Source organism: Leptosomus discolor, chromosome 2 (assembly GCF_034619465.1).
Source record: "Leptosomus discolor isolate bLepDis1 chromosome 2, bLepDis1.hap2, whole genome shotgun sequence".
Taxonomy (NCBI): Eukaryota; Metazoa; Chordata; class Aves; order Leptosomiformes; family Leptosomidae; genus Leptosomus; species Leptosomus discolor.
Window position 1 is genome coordinate 122545567 of NC_141392.1, and position 23118 is coordinate 122568684.

Below are 23118 nucleotides of genomic sequence, written 5' to 3' on the forward strand. Positions count from 1 at the left end.
GATTTAACTATGTAAAACTGATGCAACTGGGATGAGAGTGGGCTTGAACTTTTCTCGGTTGCTGGATAGATTTATATCTAGAATTTTGCTTTTGTTCCATGCACCAATAAAATCACATTGAATCTCAAAATAAAACCAAATCAACCAAACAAACAGAAAAACCCCCAAACCAAACTGGTCACATCAATAACATGTACGACATTACTCAGCACTCATTCTTCACTTACCGGTTTTCCTCATGTCAGCAGGACTGTGACTAAAAGTACATTGATCGGCCCATTTTTGGGCATTCTTTGCAGCTGGAGCAGACCAAAACTTAATGAAAGAAGAAAATGTTAGTCATTCAGACATGTGCCAATTAACAACCTCTCATGAAGGAACAGCATTTGGAAATTACCCTTCAAATCAGAAAAAGTAATATACAAAATTCTTTTCTTCCCCTTTTCTGGGGAGTAGTGGGAGTGGGAACAAAGTTACTATGCACCCAGGAGAATAGAAACTGGGAAGACTGATGAAGAATGTATCAGAAATAAATGAACAATTTCATGACTCCTTCTTTTCCTTTTCTTTTTTCCACCAAGAGAAAGAGACATTATTGTTCATACAGCACAAAATTTTCCAGAACACTTTTTTCCACCTGCCCAGCTTTTTTTTATATTTCTCTTGGTGCTACCCATGCTCAAGCCTTAGGAAAGGTCTGGAGAGTGAATCTGTGACTAAATAAAATAATGTGACCTTGCACAGAGTCCTGTATCTCTCATAGAGTCCATTACTCATTAAAAATAGAATTACAGCACGCAACTTACCATCTTCATCATGTTGCTGGCAGTTGGATTTACTCCTCTCCTGAAGGTGTTATGTGTGTCAACAACCAGTTTTTGCTGATCTGCTTTGCTAGTTGAGAAAGCATTAAAATCTTCAGATTCCTAAATTGAAAGAACAGGTTATACTTCTTTTTAATTTGAATATAACTAAATCCTATATTCTGTCTAGGAAATATTAAAATAGCAAAATACGAGTATCAACTAAGGAGGTGATCCTTGTGATGGAGGACGTACTGAGATACACTTTGTCTCCTAAGTATCTCTAGGGGTGCTTCCATGTGGAGTAGCATTTTCAGTGGTTCCACAGCGTAGAGCATAGCTGTAATAACACTGGTTCCTGCATCATATCTGCCAACCCTCTGTGGACAGCTGAGATATCCCGGAATGCCCCATGTGCTTGTAAACTCTTAAATTTAGGCAACTGAATGAGTCTTATTTTACTATTATTATGATTTCCTTCATGAGATTTTGAGGAAATAGGATATAAAAATCAGCTGAAGCCAAGAGTGTGCTTAAGGTATGTTCCCCTTCTTCAAGATTTTAAATGTGTCTATCAATGGGTTTTTATTGAAGGATCATGTTTAATCACAGGATTATCACAGACCTCTTATGGTACTTCATCAGGACACAGCACTGAAGAAAAAAGTGTACCTATGTTTTTCATGTCATAGATTTTCTTCCACTCCTGCTGCAACTGATAGCATTTCTCAAACTTTTCATGCATTTTCTAATTTAAAAATAGCCATGTGAAGAACTCAGCTTCCTCTTTAAAATCATTCTCACTGGTCTTCTAGACTGCAGCATGGAGAACAGAAATTGAAGAATTAAGGGGAAATATAGTCAAGCCTTTAGTCACATTAGTGTTTCTGAAGCAGAAGTAGCAAACTTCAAACTTCAGACTGAGTATGGGTTTGGAGGAGTCACTCTAAATGGGCATTGAGTATGTTAGTTTGTTTGAGGGAACCCAGTGATAGATGTTGAGAGGATGGGACTGTGAGCCAAGGGAGAGGCACATAGCTCAGGATCTGTAGGATGAAAAAGGGAGAGAGTTAGGTAACTGCTCCCTGTAAAAGTGTGGGGAATTAACAAGAAGAGGTCTGGCTCTTTGGGAGATCCAGATTACTGAGTCCGTGTATGGGAGCTTCTGGAAAATACAGTTATCTCTGACCCAACTCATAAGTAACACTGTGTTTATAGATGGTTTAGTATGTAAGTGTGGAACCAGTTTACTGCTTTGAAATTAAACAGACTGCAAGGATAAATGCTTTCCAGATCCTAGATATCTAATCAGACTCTTTCTGAATATGATCAATCTGCATATGAAAAGCCGTATTAAGTCAGACCTGAAGCATTTTGGTTCCTGTCCAGAAATTCTCAGCAAAAAACATGGATTCTTCCTCTCCAGTGGATGGAGGCAGCACAGCTGCGAGACACAGGAACACCACTGGCAGAATCATCTCTGAAAAGGGGAGAATGAGGATTTAATTTATTTTTTTACAGAGCTTTCATTTCTGTGAATGCATAATCATAGAAGCATAGACTCATAGAATCATAGAACCATAAAATCCTAAAATAGTTTGGGTTGGAAGGGACCTTTAAAGGCCACCTAGTCCAACCCCCCTGCAGTGAGCAGGGACACCTTTAGCTAGATCAGGTTGCTCAGAGCCCCGTCCAACCTGACTTTGAACGTTTCAAGGGATGGGGCTTCTACCACCTCTCTGGGCAACCTGTCCTCCTCACCACCCTCACTGTAAAAAATTTCTTCCTTCTATCTAGCCTAAATGTACCCTCTTTCAGTTTAAAACTATTACTCCTTATCCTGTTGCAACCAATAGGATTGCCCCATCTTTTTTATAGGCCCTCTTTAAGCACTGGAAGGCCACTATAAGGTCTTCCTGGAGCCTTCTCTTCTTCAGGCTGAACAACCCCAGCTCTCTCAGCCTGTCCTCACAGGGGAGGTGCTCCAGCCCCTTGATCATCTTTGTAGCCCTTTCTCCTGTGCATCTTTCTCCTCTGTATTTTCTTGCTTTTTCTCAAGTAACAAGGAAATGTTTTCTTTCTTTCCTTCTTCTCTCCTTTTCCCATTTTTAGAAGTAAAAACCTAAAATTCAGTTCTCCCTCTGCAATTCCAAATTTCTATGGATCAACTGCTTTGTACATCTCACACTTCATGCTGTAATCCTGGCTGAATACCTTCACCTGAATTCACAGTACAGGAGGACACTCATGCTTCCCTTTCTGTAGGAAGCCCTCTGCTCATTGCCACACTGTAGTACAGCAGGGGTGGGATGCTGCTTTTAGCTCGTTTTCGTGTCTGTGTTAGTCTGAAACTTCCCCATTGCCTGCTTTGACTGGACTGCATTGGTTGAAAGGGGAAGGAAACACTCAGCCTGTGTGCAGACCTCTGCACTTAGGTGTCCAAGTCAGGATTCAAACCCCATACTTAATGGTCAGCACTGTGAAGCCTTGCTCACGAGCTGGGGCAGAACTGGCTGGACCAGAGAGGGACCAGCACTGGCTTCCTGGGAAAGACCTGTTTCAGAAAGTTTCTTTTGGTTTTATTTTTTTAAAGACAGCTGTTGATTATATTACAGGTAGTCTGGAATGGCAACAGAAATGAGAGCTTTCTGTAATTGAAGAAGCAACCACCAGGTCCTTGACTCCAAGACTCTACTTGCTTAGGAGACTCAAAGCACCGTACCATCCCACTCCAGTGATCCAGGAAGTAATGCAGGTCACTTCAAAATTCAGGTGCTTAACTGCAATCAGTCATAGGAGTTACATTCATCTTTTTTCTACTTAGCTACCTTGGACAGGCAAGCAGGTGACTAGAGTGGAATTTACTTATTTTGGCATTTTTCCCAGCCTCCCACTCCAAGGGAATTTATGGGCATGTTACCACAGAGTTACATTATTAGCTTAACTCATTATGTTTTGAGGGGCTCATGGTTTTAGTTTTAATTTATTCTTGGGGAAAGGCCAATAGGGTTTGCTGATCTTTTCATATTCAGCAAAGTCTCTTCACCTCCAGGCAACCGGTTTATACAAAACACAAGGTGCTCTGGCTTGCGGAGAACACGTGGGTAAGAAAAACTGCCCTTTTCCAAAGGGTGCAGCAAAGCCCATTCTCCTCACCAGCTTGCTTACATTGCACTGGGGGTGACCCACACTCCCCAGCCTGTAGGCAGGGACGTTGCTCCAGCTCTGCTAGAGATCAAAGCCCATTGAAGTGGACTGTGACTCTGGGCAGCTGTAGCTCAAAGGCCAAAAATCCGGACAGACTACTCACAGCTGTACAATTAAACTCTCACAGCTTTCAAAACAGCGTGGCTTATTCCAAGTACTTGTAGTAGAGGAAAGATCTAGTTGGAAAAACATACTGGTAATTACAGTATAAGTCATTAATTTCTTGTTCTTGGTATTGCCTTATGTCACTTATGTTTAATTTTGACATCACCTATACCTCCTTGAAGTGCTTTAGGATCACAGAAGTTTTTCCTTACTAGCTTTTCTAGCACTTGTTTCTCAGAGCCATTACAAAACTTTGCAGTGTATATGACCTGGGTGTTTAGCAATAAAAGATCATACTCCCAATAACATGAAAAATTCTTCTTTTCACTTAATCTCTAACTAGAAAGTAGAGAGGTGGGGGTTATTTTTAGCTGTACTCAAGTTACAAGCAAAAATATGTCTTTTGAGTGCAAAATGTGATGATATGCAAATAGAAACAACACTTTTTGCACTTAAAACATGTAAAAACAAATTCTCTGTTTCAAAGGAAAAATAACTCTTCATTGAAATTATGAAGCTTTCTATTTTGCAAACCAAACTGAAGAAGCTAACTTAAAGACATGGGCAAAGTATTCATTCACTGTAATATTTTCTATGAATTAACTTATGATTAAATATAATTGGTAATTTAATACATGATACAAGTTTCAAAATGCCATTGGAATGCTTTTTAAGACCCGGTGGATTTCCTGCTCCAAGATATTAACATACTTTTGGCAATCCCACTGATTTCAACCAAATGCTTATGGTTTATGAGATGTAAATTTAATTGCTCTGCATTAATTTCTAGGCACTGGTCCTAAAATCAGTCTCTCTGTCCCCCTCCCCTCTTCCCCCTCAATCAAACATAAATCAGGACATGTGCCAAGTCTTACTGACTTTCCTGCAACTCCATCTGTGTATAGGGATCTGCCACTGAAAGATGGTGCTTTAGCATCCCTAGTTTGTATGAGTTTAGCAAACTTGTGAGAATACGTTTTTCCCATTCCTCTTAAAAAAAAAAAAAAAGTGTATCCAAAATTATTTGTACAATTGAGTATCTATTACAAAAGAATATCCCCATTATTTTTTATTATCCTTGAAAAAGACCTGAAATGGAATAATACAAGCTGTCATTTCACTTATACATCATTCATTGTTGCATAAAGTCTTACTTAGCAGCCACCTTGCATGAGAATGGTAATTTGCACAAGGTTGTAATTTCCTCAGTCTGAAAACAAGTGGTGAAGGCTACATATAGCACTAGAATATGCTGAACTGTAGCGCTTATTTTTTTGCCAAATAAAATCCTCTTTCTGTGATTGTCCTAAATATTTCAACGTGTTTTCTGACAATAGGTTGCATTTTAATACATGAAAACATTGCAGTACTTTAAGCAAAAAAATCAACCTAAATCCTACCTTTTGTTTCCAGGAAGATCGGAAGTTTCTTCTGTCCTTCTTCAGGTGGTTGTGGAAGTGACTTGAGTACTTCACCAGAGGGGGATTTATAGGTCTTCTATTTCCTGATAGGATAAGGTGACTCAGCATCACAGGTATTGTAAAATCCAAATAGTGACAAGATAGAACAGCACATTTGTCAAGTTTACAATCTTCCCAGATAGAGGTTGTTTGTGTTCCATTATTATTTCCTCTTACCTCTTGTACTGAAAGAGATGAAACACTCCGAAATGAGTTTTGTGTGTTTTGCTCCTTGTATGTGAAATTTGCAGTCAGTGTGAACACCAGGTACAAAGGCTCTTTGCTAATGATTGACACATCCAGTTGTAGTAAGACGTGATCTTAATCTCCAGCAACGCAAATAAACTCAGCTGGCTACCGAGGTGTCTCCAGACTGACGTTGTAACCAGGATGGAATCTTGCCTATTGACTTTTCCATGTGGGTAAAAAAGTCATGCTATGACTTCTTTACATCAGTCCTACAGTGTAAAAGTCAAAGAAGGAGATAAGAGTATTTCTGTAATTGATACTTTTACCCAGTATTGGATAAAGATTAAAAGATTATTGTGTGCACTAACATTAAAGTATGTATCTGTTTTGGCTTTTCCAGGTTGCCATGGTTTAACCCCAACTGGCAACTGAGCACCAAGGGGTCACTTGCTCACACCTCACACTGCCCACCCACCCCTGCTGGGATAGGGAGGAGAATTGGGGGAGAAAAAAAAGTAAAACTCATGGGTTGAGACAAAAACAGTTTAATAATTGAAATGAAATCATAGAGTCATAGAACCATTTTCATTGGAAAAGACCTTCGAGATCATCAGGTCCAACCATTTTCCTAACACTGCCAAGCCCACCACTAAACCATGTCCCTAAGCACCACAACTATACATCTTTTGAACACCTCCAGGGATGGTGACTCTACCACCTCCCTGGAAATCCTGTTCCAATGTCTAACTGCTCTTTCGGTAAAGAAATTTTTCCTAATATCCAATCTAAACCTCCCCTGGCACATCTTGAGGCCATTACCTCTTGTTGTGTCATTGGTTACTTGGGAGAAGAGACCAGCACCAGCCTCACTACATCTTCCTTTCAAGCAGTTGTAGAGAGCAATAAGGTCTCCCCTCAGCCTCCTCTTCTCCACACTGAACACCTCCAGTTCCCTCAGCCGCTCCTCACAGACCTGTTCTCCAGACCCCCCACCAGCTTCATTGCCCTTCTCTGGACACGCTCCAGCACCTCAATGTCTTTTCTATACTGTGACGCTTAAAACTGCACACAGTACTCAAGGTGTGGTCTCACCAGTACCAAGTACAAGGGCACGATCACTTCACTTCTGCTGGTCACACTATTTCTGATACAGATAAATTCAAATAATAAAATAAATTATAATAATTATAATAATTTAAATATAATAATAATTTAATGGTCTAATAATAAAAATAATGATAATAATAATAAATGTAATGGAAAGAAAGATAACAGAAAGAGAAGGAAATCCCCAAGATAGACAAGTGATGCACAATGCAATTGCTCACCACCCACTGACGGATGCCCTGCCAGTCCCTGAGCAGCAATCGTCTCCTCCCGGCCAACTCCCCCCAGTTTATACACTGAGCATGATGTTCTATGGTATGGAATATCCCTTTGGTTAGTTTGGGTCAGCTGTCCTGGCCATGCTCCCTTCCAGCTTCTTGTGCACCTCCTCGCTGGCAGAACATGGGAAACTGAAAAACCCTTAGCTTAGGATAAGCACCACTCAGCAACAACTAAAACATCAGGATGTTATCAACATTATTCTCATACTAAATCCAAAACACAACACTGTACCAGCTACTAAGAAAATTAACTCTCTCCCAGCTGAAACCAGGACCTAACTACATGGGGTAAGATGAGAATGGGTGGAAACATTGCCAGATCAGAAGGGTATTTATGGTGCACATTGACTGTTTCTGTCCACATTCAGTCTCAAGAAATTGCTGACCAGAGCAGCTGTCACTGTCTGCTTTTCTACAGAATGCTGGGGTTTTTACTATTTAAATTCAGGTCTTCCTTGTAGTCACTCAACTCCTACCCTAGTCCCATGTGTCTTCAGAACAATTTTTTGTTTTTCATTATCTGGGAAACCAGTATATTGGCTGTATCAGACAAAATGGTAGTTGTGTGATTTGTTGATTTATAATTATACGGAAAGGAACACACTGTCAGCAAGTTTGGGGGTTGACACTAAATTGTAGGGAGCCATCAATAGGCTGGATAATAAGGCTGCTGTTCAGAAGAAGAAGTGATTTCACAGAAATTACTGAAAGTGAACAATTAGGAGAAAGCAAATGTCTAGGGAGCTTAAGAGTTGTTGGTGGATGACAAGTTGCATAGGAGTAAAGAGTGCTTCCTTGCCACAGTGAGGGCTAACCATGTAGTGCACTGTATTAGCCACTACGTAGTGAGAGAACTGAGAACATTGATCACACCCACTTTATCAGCACTTCCACAAATGTGTCTGGATTATTGTGTCCAGTTTTGGAGTCCCCAGTATACAAGATGGACATTTACAGACTGGAGTAAGCCTAGCAAAGAGCCACTACATCAGAAAGGGGAGATGCAGAGATGGACTCTTACAACGTGGACATGTGGTAAGGGCTACATATTGCAACCCTGACTAGATATAAAGAAAAATAATTTTTCCAGTGAGGCTTGTCAAGCACTGGAGCAGATTGACTAGTGAGGTGGTAGTTTTTGCACACTTGGAGATATTCAAAACTGGACAAGGTGATGACCAACCTCATCTAACTTTCAATTTGGTAATGCTTCGAACATGGTGTTAGACCAGATGAGCTTTAGAGGTCCTGTACAACAAAAACTGTTCTAAGGTCGTGTGATTTTTATATTGTTTGTACTGGAAAGGCACCAAATAAGACCTGTCTTATTTTACTTGTTGAGAGATATGACAGTTTAATTAATTACAGCAGGAACTTCAAATTGTTATATGAGAAATCAAATGTTACTGCATAATTGTTATAGCCACTACTAATGAAAAAGGTTGCATTCAGGTCATCAGTGAACCTGATCACCTGATCCTAAGGTAAAGACTATAACCTATTATACTCATGTCATTCATCCTTCTGCGTAATATACACTGAAATCTCTTGAATCAACTTCCCATTCAAGTGTAAAATCTGTCTATAAACCCAAATGAACGATTCAGGACAATATCCTATCCTGTAATAACATTTCTGTGAATAGAGACTCTGTCATGACACTTCACAAATTGTTCCTGCAGTTTATTATCATAGAATTATTGAATCATAGAATAGCCTAGGTTGGAAGGGACCTTAAAAGATCATCCAGTCCGACTTTCCATGGGAAAGGGAACCTAGATGAGATTATCTAGCACCTTGTCCAATCGCATTTGAAAACCTCCAGCAATGGGGACTCTACCATGTCCCTGGGGAGGTTGTTCTGATGAATGATCGCTCTCATCATGAAAAATTTATTTCTTATGTTAGGTGAACCTCTTCCAGTGCAACTTGTACCCTTTGCCCCCTGTCTTCTCTATGTGGCTCCTTGTGAAGAGACAGCCTCTGTCTTCTTTGTAGCCATCCTTTTAGTCACTTGAAACACAGAGATGAGGTCCTTCTTGAGCCTTCTTTTCTCCAGGGAGAGAAAAGAGCCAACTTCTTCAGTCTTTCCTCACAGGACAGGTTCTTCAGCTCATTGATCGTCTTTGTGGCCTTCCTTTGGACTGTCTTCAGTCTGTCTATGTCTTTCTTGAACTGTGGGTACCAGAACTGGACATTACACTCCAGATACAGCCTGACAAGCAGTGAGTAGAGTAGGATGATGACTTCTTTATCTCTGATAGCTTCTGAGGATGCAGCCCAGGATCTAATTTGCTTTTGTTGCTGCAGCGAGGCTCTGCTGACTCATGTTCATCTTGTTATTTATCAGGACCCTCATGTCCCTTTCAGCAAGGCTGCTCCCCAGCTACACAGATGCTAGCCTGTACTCGGCTCTTTGGTTATGATTCGATATCACAACCTTCAGACTGGTCATGGAGGTCCAATTCCTCCTGTTTGTTGTCTTTAACTTGTACATAAAGGACTTCTACTATAGCTTTTCTAGTGGAAGGACCACCACTTCCCTGTGTACAGGGGACTTGACACACCCCTCATCTGGCCCAAGATTCTGAAACAAAACTAACTTCAAAAATGTGTATCAGGAATGATGAAAGGTGTCTATATCAAGTAGTTTTATCTTGACTGTCAAAAACATGCATTGCATAAACACAGGCTTAGAAATTGCCTCTCTGGCTCTAGAGTTCAGCCTCCTATTACAGGCCAAAGAGTCTATAAATTTATTTTCATAAAACATTTCTAGTTTGAGTTTCCATTCCTTCCATTTCTAGACTTCTTATCTCATCTTCAATCAAAATTTTCCTTCTCACAGAATTCTGTTCTTGATGAAGACCTCAGTTTTGTTGATCTCAGGATCACAGAATAGTTGAGGCTGGAATAGGACCTCTGGAGATTGTCTAGTTCAATCTTCCTGCTCAGAGCAGGATCACAGAGCAGGCTGCTCAGAGCTGAGTCCAGCTGGGTTTTGAGTGTCTCCAAAGACAGAGATGCCACAATCTCTCTGTGTAGTCTGTTCCAGTGTTTGATCACTCTCACTATAAAAAAGTTTTTTCTCCAGTTTAAATATAAATGAATGTATTTCAATTTGTGCCCACTGCCTCTCATCCTTTCCCAAGATACCACTGAGAAGAGTCTGGTCCCATTGTCATGACACACTTCCATCAGATATTTGTACACACTGATAAGATCCATCCTGAGCCTTCTCTCCTCCAGGCTGAACAGACCCAGCTCTTTTGGCCTTTCCTCATCCGAGAGATGCTCCAACCCCTTACTCATCTTAGTAGTTCTTCTCTGGACTTGCTCCATCCAGTATGTTCTTTTCTCTCTTGTATTGGGGAGCCCAGAACCGGACACAGTACTCCAGTTAGTGCTAAGTAGAACGGAAGGATTGACCTGCTGGTCACATTTGCCACAAAGGTACATTGTTGGCTCATACTCAACTTGTTGTCTAGCAGGACTCCCAGGTCTTCCTCTTCAAAGCTGCTGTCCAGCCAGTTGGTCCCAAGCATGTACTAATGTATGGGGCTGTTGTTCCTCAGGGGCACAACCTGGTGTTTCTCTCTGCTTAACTTTGTGAGCTTTGTGTTGGTCCATTTCTCCATCCTGTCCAGGTCCTTCTGAATGGCAGAACAACCACCTGGTGTATGAGCCACTCCTCTCAGTCTGGTATTATGTGCAAACTTGATGAGGGCCTACTCCGTCCTATTATCCAGATGATTAATGAAGATGTCTTATATTATTGGCCTTTGTATTGACCTTTGACAGCAAGAAACTATTTTTTTGGGTCAGCTCTCCTCAATTTACTCTGTACTGTTTTGTCCTCAGAATTCATTTTAGCATTATGTTCAACTGAAATGCCTTGTTATCTCTAATCAGAAAATTCAGTACTAGGCTTTGCTGTTAAAATAATGTCTAAGAAAGACATGAAAATTCTTGAATGTTTAGTAAAAGTTGATCTACTAACCTCTTCCATCCCCCACCCACCCACCCTGAAAATGCTTTTTTTTTTATGGCTGGCTAATCATTTTCATTACATTTGGGGAATTAACAACTTTGATGTCATTGAAGCTAGTCAAGCACATCTTCCTTGATAGCATACGGAGAAAAATGGACACTTCCAGGATGTGAATCATTTCATCCTGTATTACTTATCTAAAAAAAAGTTATATCCACTAAAACCTACAAATTTCTGGTTTACTTCATTTTCTCTGAATAAAGCCTAGAGCAACTAACTCAGCTGTAGACTTCTATACTGAGGATGTCTGAAGGTTAAATCACATCCACTGAGGAAGCAAAGTGATCATGCACACAGAAAACATGATTATCTAAACCTCACTTCTCTAATAAATCACAGTTAAGTCTCAGGTATTTATAATGTGTCTGTATGCCTGGCATTGCTAATATAAATACAATTCCTTATCTTTCTTAAAATTTTCCTGCCAGCTCCATTTCATCAGTTATAAGCTACTTGTTTCCATTTTTCATATATATAGAGCCCTTCTCTGTCTCCAGACATTCATCTTTCACCCACTCTTCAGATTCTAACTGTGACTTCCTCAGCCCCTGGTGATGACATTCTCCTTTTAGTTGGTAAATTTTCAGCATCTTTAGTTTTGTTACGGGAAAGTGGTCAGTAAACATTTGCAGAGCTATCTCTGGATCTTGTTTGTTTTGATGCCTACAAAATATTTCAGTGCAGTAAGCTAGCTCTAGTCTCTGGATATTGTCTTAAAATAGGTCAAAACCATTTTATTTTGTCCGTATTGTCTCTGTTTATTACCCCTGTTTATCTGTACCCCTCTGTTATCTTGTCTGGTAGCTAGCTATACACACTCTAGGAGGAAAAGCATCTGTTTGCTCTCATTTGTATAGGATCTTCTTAGCACAGAGCAGGGGCCTAGATGCTATTATTGCTAGTAAGAGCAAAAAGCACCAATAAACTATACAAAGAGTTAATACTTCAGGTTCTTCTCATTGGTCTTTAGATGTCCAGATGATGTCCTGTCGATATTCCAGAGGGACAGGATGCCATCCAGAGGGACCTGGTGGACCAAGGTGAACCTCATGAGGTTCAACAAGCACAAGTGCAGGGTCCTGCACATGGGCTGGGGCAACCACCAGTATCAATACAGGCTGGGAGAAGACATACTAGAGAGCAGTCATGTGGAAAAAGACTTGGGGGTACTGGTGGATGAAGAGCTGGACATGAGCCACCAGTGAGCAATTGCAGCCCAGAAAGCCAATCGCATGCTGGGCTGCACCAAAAGAAGTGTGGCCAGCAGATTGGGGTAGGTGATTCTGCCCCTCTACTCTGCCCTGATGAGACCTCACCTGGAGTACTGTGTCCATCTCTGGAGCCTCCAACACAAGAAGGACATGCCCCTGTTGGAGCGGGTCTAGAGGAGGCCACGAAACTGATAAGGGGTCTGGAGCACCTCCCCTATGAGGACAAGCTGGGAGAGTTGGGGTTGTTCAGTCTGGAGAAGAGAAGGCTCTGGGGGGGACCTTATAGCGTCCTGCCAATACCTGAAATGGACCTCTAAGAAGACAGGGGAAGAACTGTTCACAAGGGTTTGTAGCGACAGGATGAGGAGTAATGGTTTTAATCTTGAAAAGCATAGATTTAGGTTGGACATTAGGAAAAAGCTCTTTAATGTGAGGGTGCTGGATCACTGGAACAAGTTGCCCAGAGAGGTGGTGGAAGCCCCATCCCTGGAGACATTCAAGATCAGGCTTGATGGGGCTCTGAGCAACCGGATTTAGTTAGAGATGTCCCTGCTTATTGTAGGGCGGGTGGACCAGATGAACTTTAAAGGTCCTTTGGAACCTGATACATTCTATGATTCTGTGATTCTATGATGCACATTTAGCACAAAATAGGTGTCTAAGTCTCTCAATAGTCAACAGAGAGTAAGAAACTTTTCCTGTCTTCTTAGACACCTAGCTTAAGTAATTAGCTTCTGTTCTCGCTGACCACAAAGAGAGCCTGACCTGGTCTAGATGCCATAAAAGCCTGCTGAAATATTCCTGTATGTGGAAGGTAGTCTCCAACTATCAAGATGTTCCTGGGTTTGTTCCAATTTGTGATTGTAGAAAGAATTAGATGAGAATTAGATGTAGAATGAATTAGCTTTTTTCCAATGTAGAAAAAAAAAATTGTTATCATAGATTAGGATTAATCTCAGATAAATTTATCAATCTAAAAATTCATTTTTAGTCTTTAAAATGTCAGGTAGCCCCCAGGTCCATCCTGATTAGAGATCAACCTTGGGTGACATCCTTGTTCACTGATTAAAACAAGCAGCTGGATTAGAGATGTCAAAACATTTGAGAGAGAAATTTCACCTTCCCAACCCTACAATCACTTCTGTTCAGCATTATAAATGGGTGGAGCTGTCTCATTTTCTGCCTGCCACAAACCAAAAGCCCAAACGCTCATCTGGAGTTTCATGCCTGTTATGCAAATGGAACAGTCAACGAATTCATTGCTCTTAAAGGCCAGAGAGGCCTTCTGGCAGCTTTCCCACTAGTATTTTAGACATAATCGGCCACATTCTTTTCTCATGGTCCATATGACGAAATGTTCTCAATTATTCAGGCATATCATTTTTTTATTACCCTGAACAAAAGTGTTCTCTTTTCTCTAAGTCATCTGCATTTCTCTCAGGGAGGTAATTCCTTTGTGAACAGTGTAACCTCAGATCACATGCTTGATAAATATTTTGCATCCATTATTGAGATTCCAAACTATATTGTTAATCCAGAAAGAAACTCGATGCCTTAGGTTTTACTTCTACCTCACTTTGTGTTTCCCAAGGCCTCGGTTTTACCAGTAAAATGATGGAAATATTGTTTGATTAAGCACAACATTTGGAAAACAGCTGCCTGAAGGCTTCACTATGTATCTCTAGAAATAAACTAGTTGCAAAGTCAATCACTGAGGCACAATGCTTCTGTCCTAAAGATGACACTCATTCTTTCAAGAATCACTCATTCTTTCTTCCCTCTCCATCACCTCTAATTTCTGCACACAGAACACAAAAACGAGGCTCTTCTGTAGCTCTTCCCAGACTGCTGAAGCCAGTAACTCTAAGCAAGCATGGCTTAGAAGAAGGTTAAACAACTCTTTCATTTAGTAATTTCAGACTTTTGCCATAGTAAATGCATTTAGCAATAGTGTATATTTTTAGAAGGATTGTGTTTCAAGGATCTGTTTTATTAGGCAGTCACACAGAAAAATGCAACTAAAAATGAAATTTTCATAGTTGGTCTGAAAGAAATGTTTCCATGTTTAGGGTGAGATGTTGCTTGTACTATTTTATCAGTATAGCAAGGCTCTATAACGATATCCTTGTACCATACCATACTTTTCTATAAGGCCTCAATTAGATCTTTGGTACAGTTAATTCCCAGCACACCTGCTATTATCAATTCTGATTTTAAAAAATCAAGAAGCACATGTTAGATGCCATGGAAGGGAACATCTGTGACAATCATCTTGGGCCTGGAAAAAGATGATAGAAAAGAACCATTCAGTGGATTTTTATAAATGTCCAATATATATTACCTTTTGTTGAACATGGATCATTTAAAGAAATAGTATGTCCATGGGTATGTTCCAAAATTCAGTATCTTCACTCAATGCTGCACTGGACTAGTGGAGCTCTCACTTCTCTTCTCAAAGGGATTTTATTAGGTACAGTCTGGCCTTTAGCTTGATCAAACCCTGAAGTGGTCTAAAGCAGGAGTCAGTTACAGAAATAGAAAAAACTTGTGTTTAAGACAAGTAATGTACTTTATTAAAGTAGACTTGGAATTAAAAATTAACTCAGTCAAGGAATCTGAGTGGAAGAAAATTTTGTTGCAAAACTGTATTTGTGTTTCTCTAGATCCATGTATGTGTTCGTTTATCTCTCCATGACTCAGAGTAGCAAAGAAAATCCAAGGGCAAGGACGGTTTTGTTCACAGTGCAAATGTGTTTTGCTCCAGCACCTGTGATTCCCCAAGCATTGCACATCAGAACAAATCTCCAGGTCTTTTGGGCTGGTTCAAGACAACTTGGTTGGAAATTCCGTCATTGTTTCACTGGCCATGGTGATCACAGAATCATAGAATCACAGAATGGTTTAGGTTGGAAGGGACCTCAAAGATCATCTAGTGCCAACCCCCCTGCCATGGCAGGTACACCTCCCACAGCAGGTACACCTCCCACCAGACCAAGTTGCTCAAGGCTCCATCCAACCTGGCCTATGCCTGGGTTGCATACATTGCAATGTTGTCACATGAAAGGACCTGCGAACTAAAGTGTCACAGCTCCTCGCATGACCAAAGCCAGGCTGTCCACTCAGACCTGAATCCCAGTGTCTTATTTGCTCTTTATTATGTCCTTCATCAACATCTCTGTGAAACACATAGGCCCTTGTTAATGCAGGAGCAGAATTGCACCTTGTGGCCTTTCACAAAAATGCCACAAAATCTTTTTGAACACAAAAAGACCTTGTCTTAATACCATAAATAGGAAATGTTCAGGCACAAACTTACCAAAGTTGAAGATCTTAATAATTATTTCTATGAATAAGGTACTTCCAGTTTTATTGAGAAACCCCAAAATCTTTGGGAGTAATTTCTTTTCCTTCTACAGGTTAAAAACATATTCTGCTGCCAAGTATCTGGACACAGTTCCAAATGGGTTCTGAAGTAATATTGTCTCCATGATCACACTAAATCCTACACACATAAAGGTAATAAAAGCTGAATCTTTCATTTTTTTCAGGAGTTCTATGTTAATAGACATATGCAATACAGGAAAATTTATCTATCAGCCTACATATATAAATGACTGCTGTGCCAAAACTAAGTCAAGTGTGATAACAATATAAGAAAAAAATACAGACAATGCTACTGAATCATCCATTTTGTTTCTTTTTGAAGAATAAGTATTTGCAGTCTACACAACGTTATAGCTGTGGCCATCTCCTGTGGCTTATATAGTCACATCCTCTTTGAATTCACTTGAAACCAAGGTTTACTAGGAAAGGTGATGAAAATTTCTGAAGAAAACAGTATTACAAAGACCATAGAGACCACATTCTCCAAGTCATTTACATACCTGAAATGGAATCAATTTAACTAAACACAGGCATATACATTTAAGCAAGAGTCCTTTCACAGACTTTGGAAACTAACAGGCACCTTTGGGACGTGTTTCATTTCATCCTGAAGGAAATATCTAAACAAAACTGTAATGTATCCTAGAAGTACCTATTTATCTTATGATTATTGAATGACCATATTAAAATGTCATACTTTTTCAATTCTTCCTTTTTAAAAAATTTCTTTTATTTAACTAATTAATGAGATACTAAATGTTCACCTTGTTAGGATAAACAAGTGTAGCAGAAGCTGAGGGAGCTTTGTGTGAAGGAAAGGAATAGCATGTTCAAAGCTGGTGCACACCCCTGGAGGGTTAGTCTTTTCTGTTCTCTTCACAGGGAACTTCTGTAGCTTCTGTCTGGTTCGTGTGCAGTTTTCTCTGCTTTCTCATGCTGGAGAAAGACACCTGTGTGAAGACAGACTGAGATAAGATAGAATCCAGTCAGAGTCAGGTCAAGGGGAAGAGAATATCAAATGCTAAATTGTGTAAGAGAAAGTGAACTCTGTCATTAGATGAAGGCTGAACTTGCGGAGGTTAAGAGGGGCTTTGTGGTGCTTGTCAGGAAAAAAAAAAAAAAAAAAAAAAAAAGAAGGATCAGAGAGGTGGAAGAGAAGTGAAAAGGTTCAGTATTGTCAGGAGGTAACTGTGACTATTATCTCTCTGGCAAGAACCCCTGAGGATTCTAAAAATTTCGGTATTTATATTATACCAGTAAAGGTATTTCTGGACATATTTGATAAGCATCAATGAATGTGTTTGACCAAGTTATCTCAGACAAGGAGAATAATATCAATTGCAGCATGCAATAGGAGGAAACAAGCGGAAAACTGTTGCCTGTCAAATGCAGGAAGTTTGTGGCTCTGTTATAAATGGAACTTAATTTCTGTACACAAAGCCAGACTTTCCTTTCTCCTTCTCTTATAAAAAATGTCATTAAGAGAAATCTACATGACGCAGATCTTAACTCATGTGCTGTACATTCATCAGAAAGGTCTGAGTGTCCTCTTCTGGGTATGTCTTCAGTAGTAAGTGTAGAGAAAGCTAAGCAAGCTTGGATTGTTTGCAAGAAGGAACAAATGTCTCCATTCATGGAGCCATGAGCTCTGCCTGGGGTTGAGGGTTGTCTGCCTTGGATTACACACCATACTGCACTACACTGCTCTGTGCCTTAGCTGGCGGATACTTGCAGTTCTGTGCTATGTGGGTGACAACTTGCAAGGTTAGATCTCCACATGCTCAGGGAAGTTTGAAGTGCAGACATATAAGAGACGGTTTTGTTGCTGAAACATGGATATCTGTTACCAATTTTGCTGTAGCATATTTGAGACATATGCATGGTACTGACAGGTATTACACAACACTTATGGAAGACTACCCTTCTGGAGCGTCAGATGGAGGCTAGGTAGGACATCCTGCAGTACTTAAAATAACCCTGAATGTCTATATGTAGGCAAATGAATCATGTCACTAATATTTCAAGCATTGTGAGTTATCTTGCCTAGCCTCAGCTGTGCTTTAAAACTCTGGGGATTTCCCAGAAGTTGTCTATCATATCTGCACAGCTTCTATAATGACACTAAACACCAAGGTTTGGGCAGCTGAATATAGCCCACTGTCTGATTCAGTCACTGTCCTTCAGATGTTGAATTCAGTTACCCCAACTTCAGTGCCTGGCACTGTCTTGAGATGCTGTAAGACAGTCTGCTTTAACATTAGCTACTGCCTTTCCTCAGTCTTAGAAAAGGGTGAACCACCCTCTACAGGAGTCTGTATTTCTCCAGTGACTAAGAGTGAGCCTATGACAGGATTCAAGTTCACATACCTAAGTGTTTACACTTGAACTGCATGCCCTGACTCTTGTTGTTGTTGTAATCACTGGCAGTAAGATTCAGCTTCTACAGACATCCAGAGACATTAGGAATACCTCTGAATAGTAGAGTTACTCATGTGAGCCATGTGGTTTGTTTAGATTTATAGATTACACTAAAAGAGTCATGCAACCTAGTGGATCTAAAATATGTCTTTCAGAGTTACCAGAAAATCAGTGTTTCTTGTGTCCCTTATGTACTCCAGCCCAGATGCTTTATTCGTTCAGATCTCGAACAAACAAGGTTTTTCAAGCCCTGATCTCAGACTGGAAACAGCTGAGATTCTTCCTTTGATTTTCCTGAATACTGCATTTTGTTTACAGGCAGGATCCAGCTGGTGCTGTAGGAGAAGACAACACCCTTTTCTTGTGGTATGAGACCCAAAGAGGATATTTTACCTGGAGCCCCAGCACATTGGATAAACACTGTGACTTCACTGCGATGTACCTTAGACTAATGAGGTAAGGTTGCAGCATCCTAACAGCATGGCCTTAACCATGCTAGACTTATGAAAACGAATTGCCAGGGGCCATGTAAGTACACAAATGGAGGTGGATTGCAATGGGGTGACTTACAGTCCACACTCTATCAGTCAGCCTGGGCCATTCATCCATTCACAGGTTTCTCATCAAGTCTTTCTCCTTTATGTTTGTCTTGGCATTGGCATTGATGGAAATAAGTTTCAAAGTTGAGATCTCCTCCAGTAAACACTGCCACAGATGAGTTCTGGGTATAGAATGAAGATGTTACTGGCCCTGCGGTCAGAGTTTAGATTTCACGTGTTTGATTTTAACAAAACCTTTAAATATGCCTTCTTTGTTTGCAAGATCTCAGACTTATATAGAAGCACTTTCTTCCTTGGGGTTTTTTTTGTGTGTTTTGTTTCTGGTTTTCTGCTTGGACCCGAGCAGTAGCCAGTGATGGCTGTTTCTGTGTGTGTGTGTACGTGTGTTTGTGAGCCCAATGCCATATTTGAAGTCTTTCACCTCGTGCTCGTCTGACAGCTGACCAAGTACCGAAAGTGTCTGTCACAGACAGATTTTCACTGCAGTTCACAGCTAACATAACAGAGGGAGAGGGGAGGGGAAAGACAGTTCACAAAATGTATGAGGAAACATGTCGGGAAGATGCAGGGATCTCTGCGCAGACAGAGTGTCTTTTGTCTCTTGGGCAGAATGACTCCCTGGCTCAAAGCCCACAGCAAAGCAAATAACAGAGCAGATTCATTATGCCCTAATGTTGTTTCATGACAGTACATCTGGGAATTAAATGATAGACAAAGGTGGGCGCTCTCTCTGTTATTTTTTTGTAATCTTGAGAAGTTGCCATTGTCTCACTGTTCAATAGCTTCATTGTATTCACTAGATCTGCCCACGAAGCCCAAAATTACCCTACTTGAAATAAGTTGCAGTTGCATTGCAAATGTTTCTTCATATTAGTTTTCACTCCATTTCTAAAAGAACAAGGGCCTATTATTGATCAGAGTTATACAAAACAGATGGTATTTTTCTTTTTTATATCAGAGAATAACATAACCATATTTAGGTATGCATGGTGAGATTATTTTTTGACAAAATTTTCATATGTTAAAGTCTGATGTCTGGTCTAAGCTACTCATACACATGTCCCACAGTGATTAGACTGAAAAAGACATCAATGGAGCATGATTTAACCCACTTGAACAACTAAAGACAAGATGCATTGCATTCTGGAAATGCTTTCACTGCTCCATTGATTGCAGAGATCTTTGACACAGATGTCTGTCTTACAGATCACAAAAGTAAAGGATCTTAATTTCTTCTGAACACTCAAAAAGTTTGACTTTTAATGAAGATCTTAATTTTTCTTTCTACTCAGATTTTTTCTTTTTTGTTTATTTGTTTTTGATTTTTTTGTTTTCTGTAAAGACAGATGTAATTCTACTTTTTTTTTAATTTTCTGTGTCATTAAATAAAATTTTAAACAAGTTTATATAAGAATCTGTAAACAAAGAAACAAAGAATAATCCCTCACAAACCCATATTAAATATTCACACCAACTATTTTTATAGTTATTTACAGGTGGTATTTTACACTTTCCCCATCACTGTTTTCAGACATCTCCATGAACTGCTGGGACTGATAAATGTCTTGTTTCCCTCTGAGGTTCTTGACACTTTCTTCAAACCTTTGGTAGTTACACATCCTTGTGTCATTCAGCTGCAACATAGTAGTTACTGGCTTATCTTAGGAAGCAATGACTCTGCTCAGAAATAGTTTCTTTTTTTCAGTAAGATAAATCCCCATGAGTTTTGATCACGTCAAGGGGAACTCATTTGTTGTTACACTTTTTCCAGATGAGTAATTTCTTAAATACCCAGCCAAATCTCAGGAATTGACATTGATTCTGTATTGATTCCCACAACACCTGGGATTATTGCATGTGTATAGATTTCTCATGAAGGGTGCTGCTCGTACTCCAAATGGAGCGTGGAAAGAAGATTCTGGAGAAAGCACCAATAATTTAGTTGGTAGACTTGTGAGCTATATGCTAGTTCCTTTTGCAGTATTTTTCTCTTCTCAAACAGCCAGTTTGGATTTAGAAGCATAGATTTTTCCTGACGTATAAAATGAACAGTAGTTTTCAGATTTTGAATTTGCACAGTAAGCCCAGAAGAAAGGTACAGCACATAAAAGCAGGAAACACACAAATATAAACCTAAATGCTGCCCAATAAATTACACCATCACACATTTAGTTTGTCAGACAGACAAGGTAAACAGACATTTTTAAATGGAAGTGCTGGAGTTAAGGCCTCGTCTCTGTATGCTCTGAGGCTTTATCTATTGTATGTGTATATATTTACATATATACTACACACGTACATACACTCATGTAGACTCTCTATCCTTGTCCCCCTCTCCGTACATATACACAGAAATATGTATATGTGTATACACACACATATACATCTATACGTGCAGCAAATAACCCCATGCCAGGGACTATTCTCTAGCTCTGAGACAAGTTGGTGACTCTCTCAGCTCCCATACTGGACGACTGCATTAAAACTCCCTATTGGGGATGGTCTCTGACCCATGCTGATTTTTGAACTGTGCTTGGACATTCTGTGGGAAAGAGCTAGACAGGCAGGTATTCCTCTGCCTGTTCCAGCGCTGAGTGAATCAATGGAGTCTGCAGAGCTATTAATTTTGACTCCATTGATTCAATCTCCTCTGGCTGTGGTGGGAGCCTAGGTAGCTAACTTGAGCTTAGACACCTCCATGTACATGCTTAAGGGCAGGTAAGCTGAATTCCACCTTCATGCTCTCAAGGCAGCTTTGAAAGTGAGAACTCATGACTGAATTGATTTGCTCAGACAGACATGTAAAGAGTTTTCATGATTATTCTTTTTCTTGCCACTTTTTTTAATGTGCCATTTGAATGTTCTCTAACAGCAAAGCATTATTACAGGACAATAGAGAAACTCTGAAAATGAAAGAAGCAGATCCTTCCAAAGCCCCAAACTAATGCAGTACATTTAAAATCACTGCTCTTTCACTCCTACTGGTACTCATCCAGCACCAGTGAAGTCTGTTCATTTTAGTACACACAGAACGACAGCCATCTCTCCTTCTACTATAAATCAGCACGAATTTGGGGCCATACATTGACTGCGCACTACAGGTACTTAACCTGGACACTGTAAACTCAACGGCTTATAATCTAAACAGTATTTAGACCACTTAATAATTTCTGTCTATCCATTGGATTTTCTCAGTATGGATGTTCTTGGCTTGGTACACACATTATAAGCAAGATATTTGCAAATTACAGCAAGTCCAGCAGGCGGCCATGATGATGACTGTGGGCTAGAGTTAATGACATAACTGTATTTGTTCAGCTTGGAGAGAGGAGGCCAGCAAGGAATATCTAATTTATGTTTCAAGACGGGGTGTAGAGAAGACAGCTGTAGATTCTTCTCAGAGATGCACATTAATAAATATCCAGGGGAATGGGTATGGGTTGTAAATCAAGGTGGGATGAAGAGATGTGGCCAAGCAGAAGTCCCATTTCATGATTCTTCTATTGTGAGAAGCTTATGAGAAAGGAAAATAAGAGCTTCATCAGCATTAACATTAGGGAAGATTGTAGTTTCCTGCACTGTTAAGAAGGGAAATTATCAGTGATGGCAGAAATATATTGGTCATGTGTCCTGAGGAAACCAGTCCACCGTGACAATCATAGGGATTAAAATGGATTATTTGGATCGTTCTGCCTTTTTTCCTTCCCCACCTCTTCCCCCTGCCTGTCTTGAGGAGGGGTAGATTTTCTTGCAGTGTAGCAGTCTAGAGACGGCCATGGAAGATAACAACTACTGCTTATTATGCTTGCTTTTTTTTAAAAAAAACCCCACCATATCTGCTCAAATAACTGCTGTATTTCACTTCAACACTCTCCTTTCCATTTTCCAAACTTGCTTGCTGCCAGTCTGAAATAGCTTTAGTTATACAGGATAACCTATTTAGCAGTGCCCGTTAGTGGCACACATATGGTCCATGATGGAAACCTCAGGTTCACATTCTTGAAAATTTTCATACACTCCTAACTTTTCCAAGCTGTCCCCACCTCTGTTCTATGTAAATTTATGTCCTAAATCTTGTCACTTCCAGATCAATGGAGCAACTGACTTACTGAAAATCCTATTCTGCCAGTTGTTAAAGTGTGACTTAAAACAGAGAGGTTGATTTTCTGGGGTCTACTTAAACCTTAATGTTGAATATTCCTTGCTGAGTCAGTTGACATTGACTATGACTGTAGGCAATTAATATGAATTTCCCAAATGACAGCCATTTTCTCTTGGTAATTTCCTTTTTTTTTTGTCTCAGAAACAATTTCACATGGGCAGAATATGACAGGTTGCTACT

At 40.0% G+C, this 23118-nt stretch overlaps 1 protein-coding gene across 1 annotated transcript in view; it reads right to left on the reverse strand.

The window, feature by feature from the left end:
* LOC104351564 (serotriflin) overlaps positions 1 to 2281 on the reverse strand; it is a 50777-nt gene extending 48496 nt beyond the window's left edge. The window contains exons 1-3 of the mRNA XM_086460487.1: positions 2224 to 2281; positions 807 to 928; positions 228 to 315 (exon numbers count right to left, since the gene is read on the reverse strand). Of these exons, the coding sequence (XP_086316613.1) occupies positions 228 to 315; positions 807 to 928; positions 2224 to 2281 (268 nt within the window). The remainder of the gene's footprint in view (positions 1 to 227; positions 316 to 806; positions 929 to 2223) is intronic.
* Positions 2282 to 23118: the final 20837 nt, after the last annotated feature.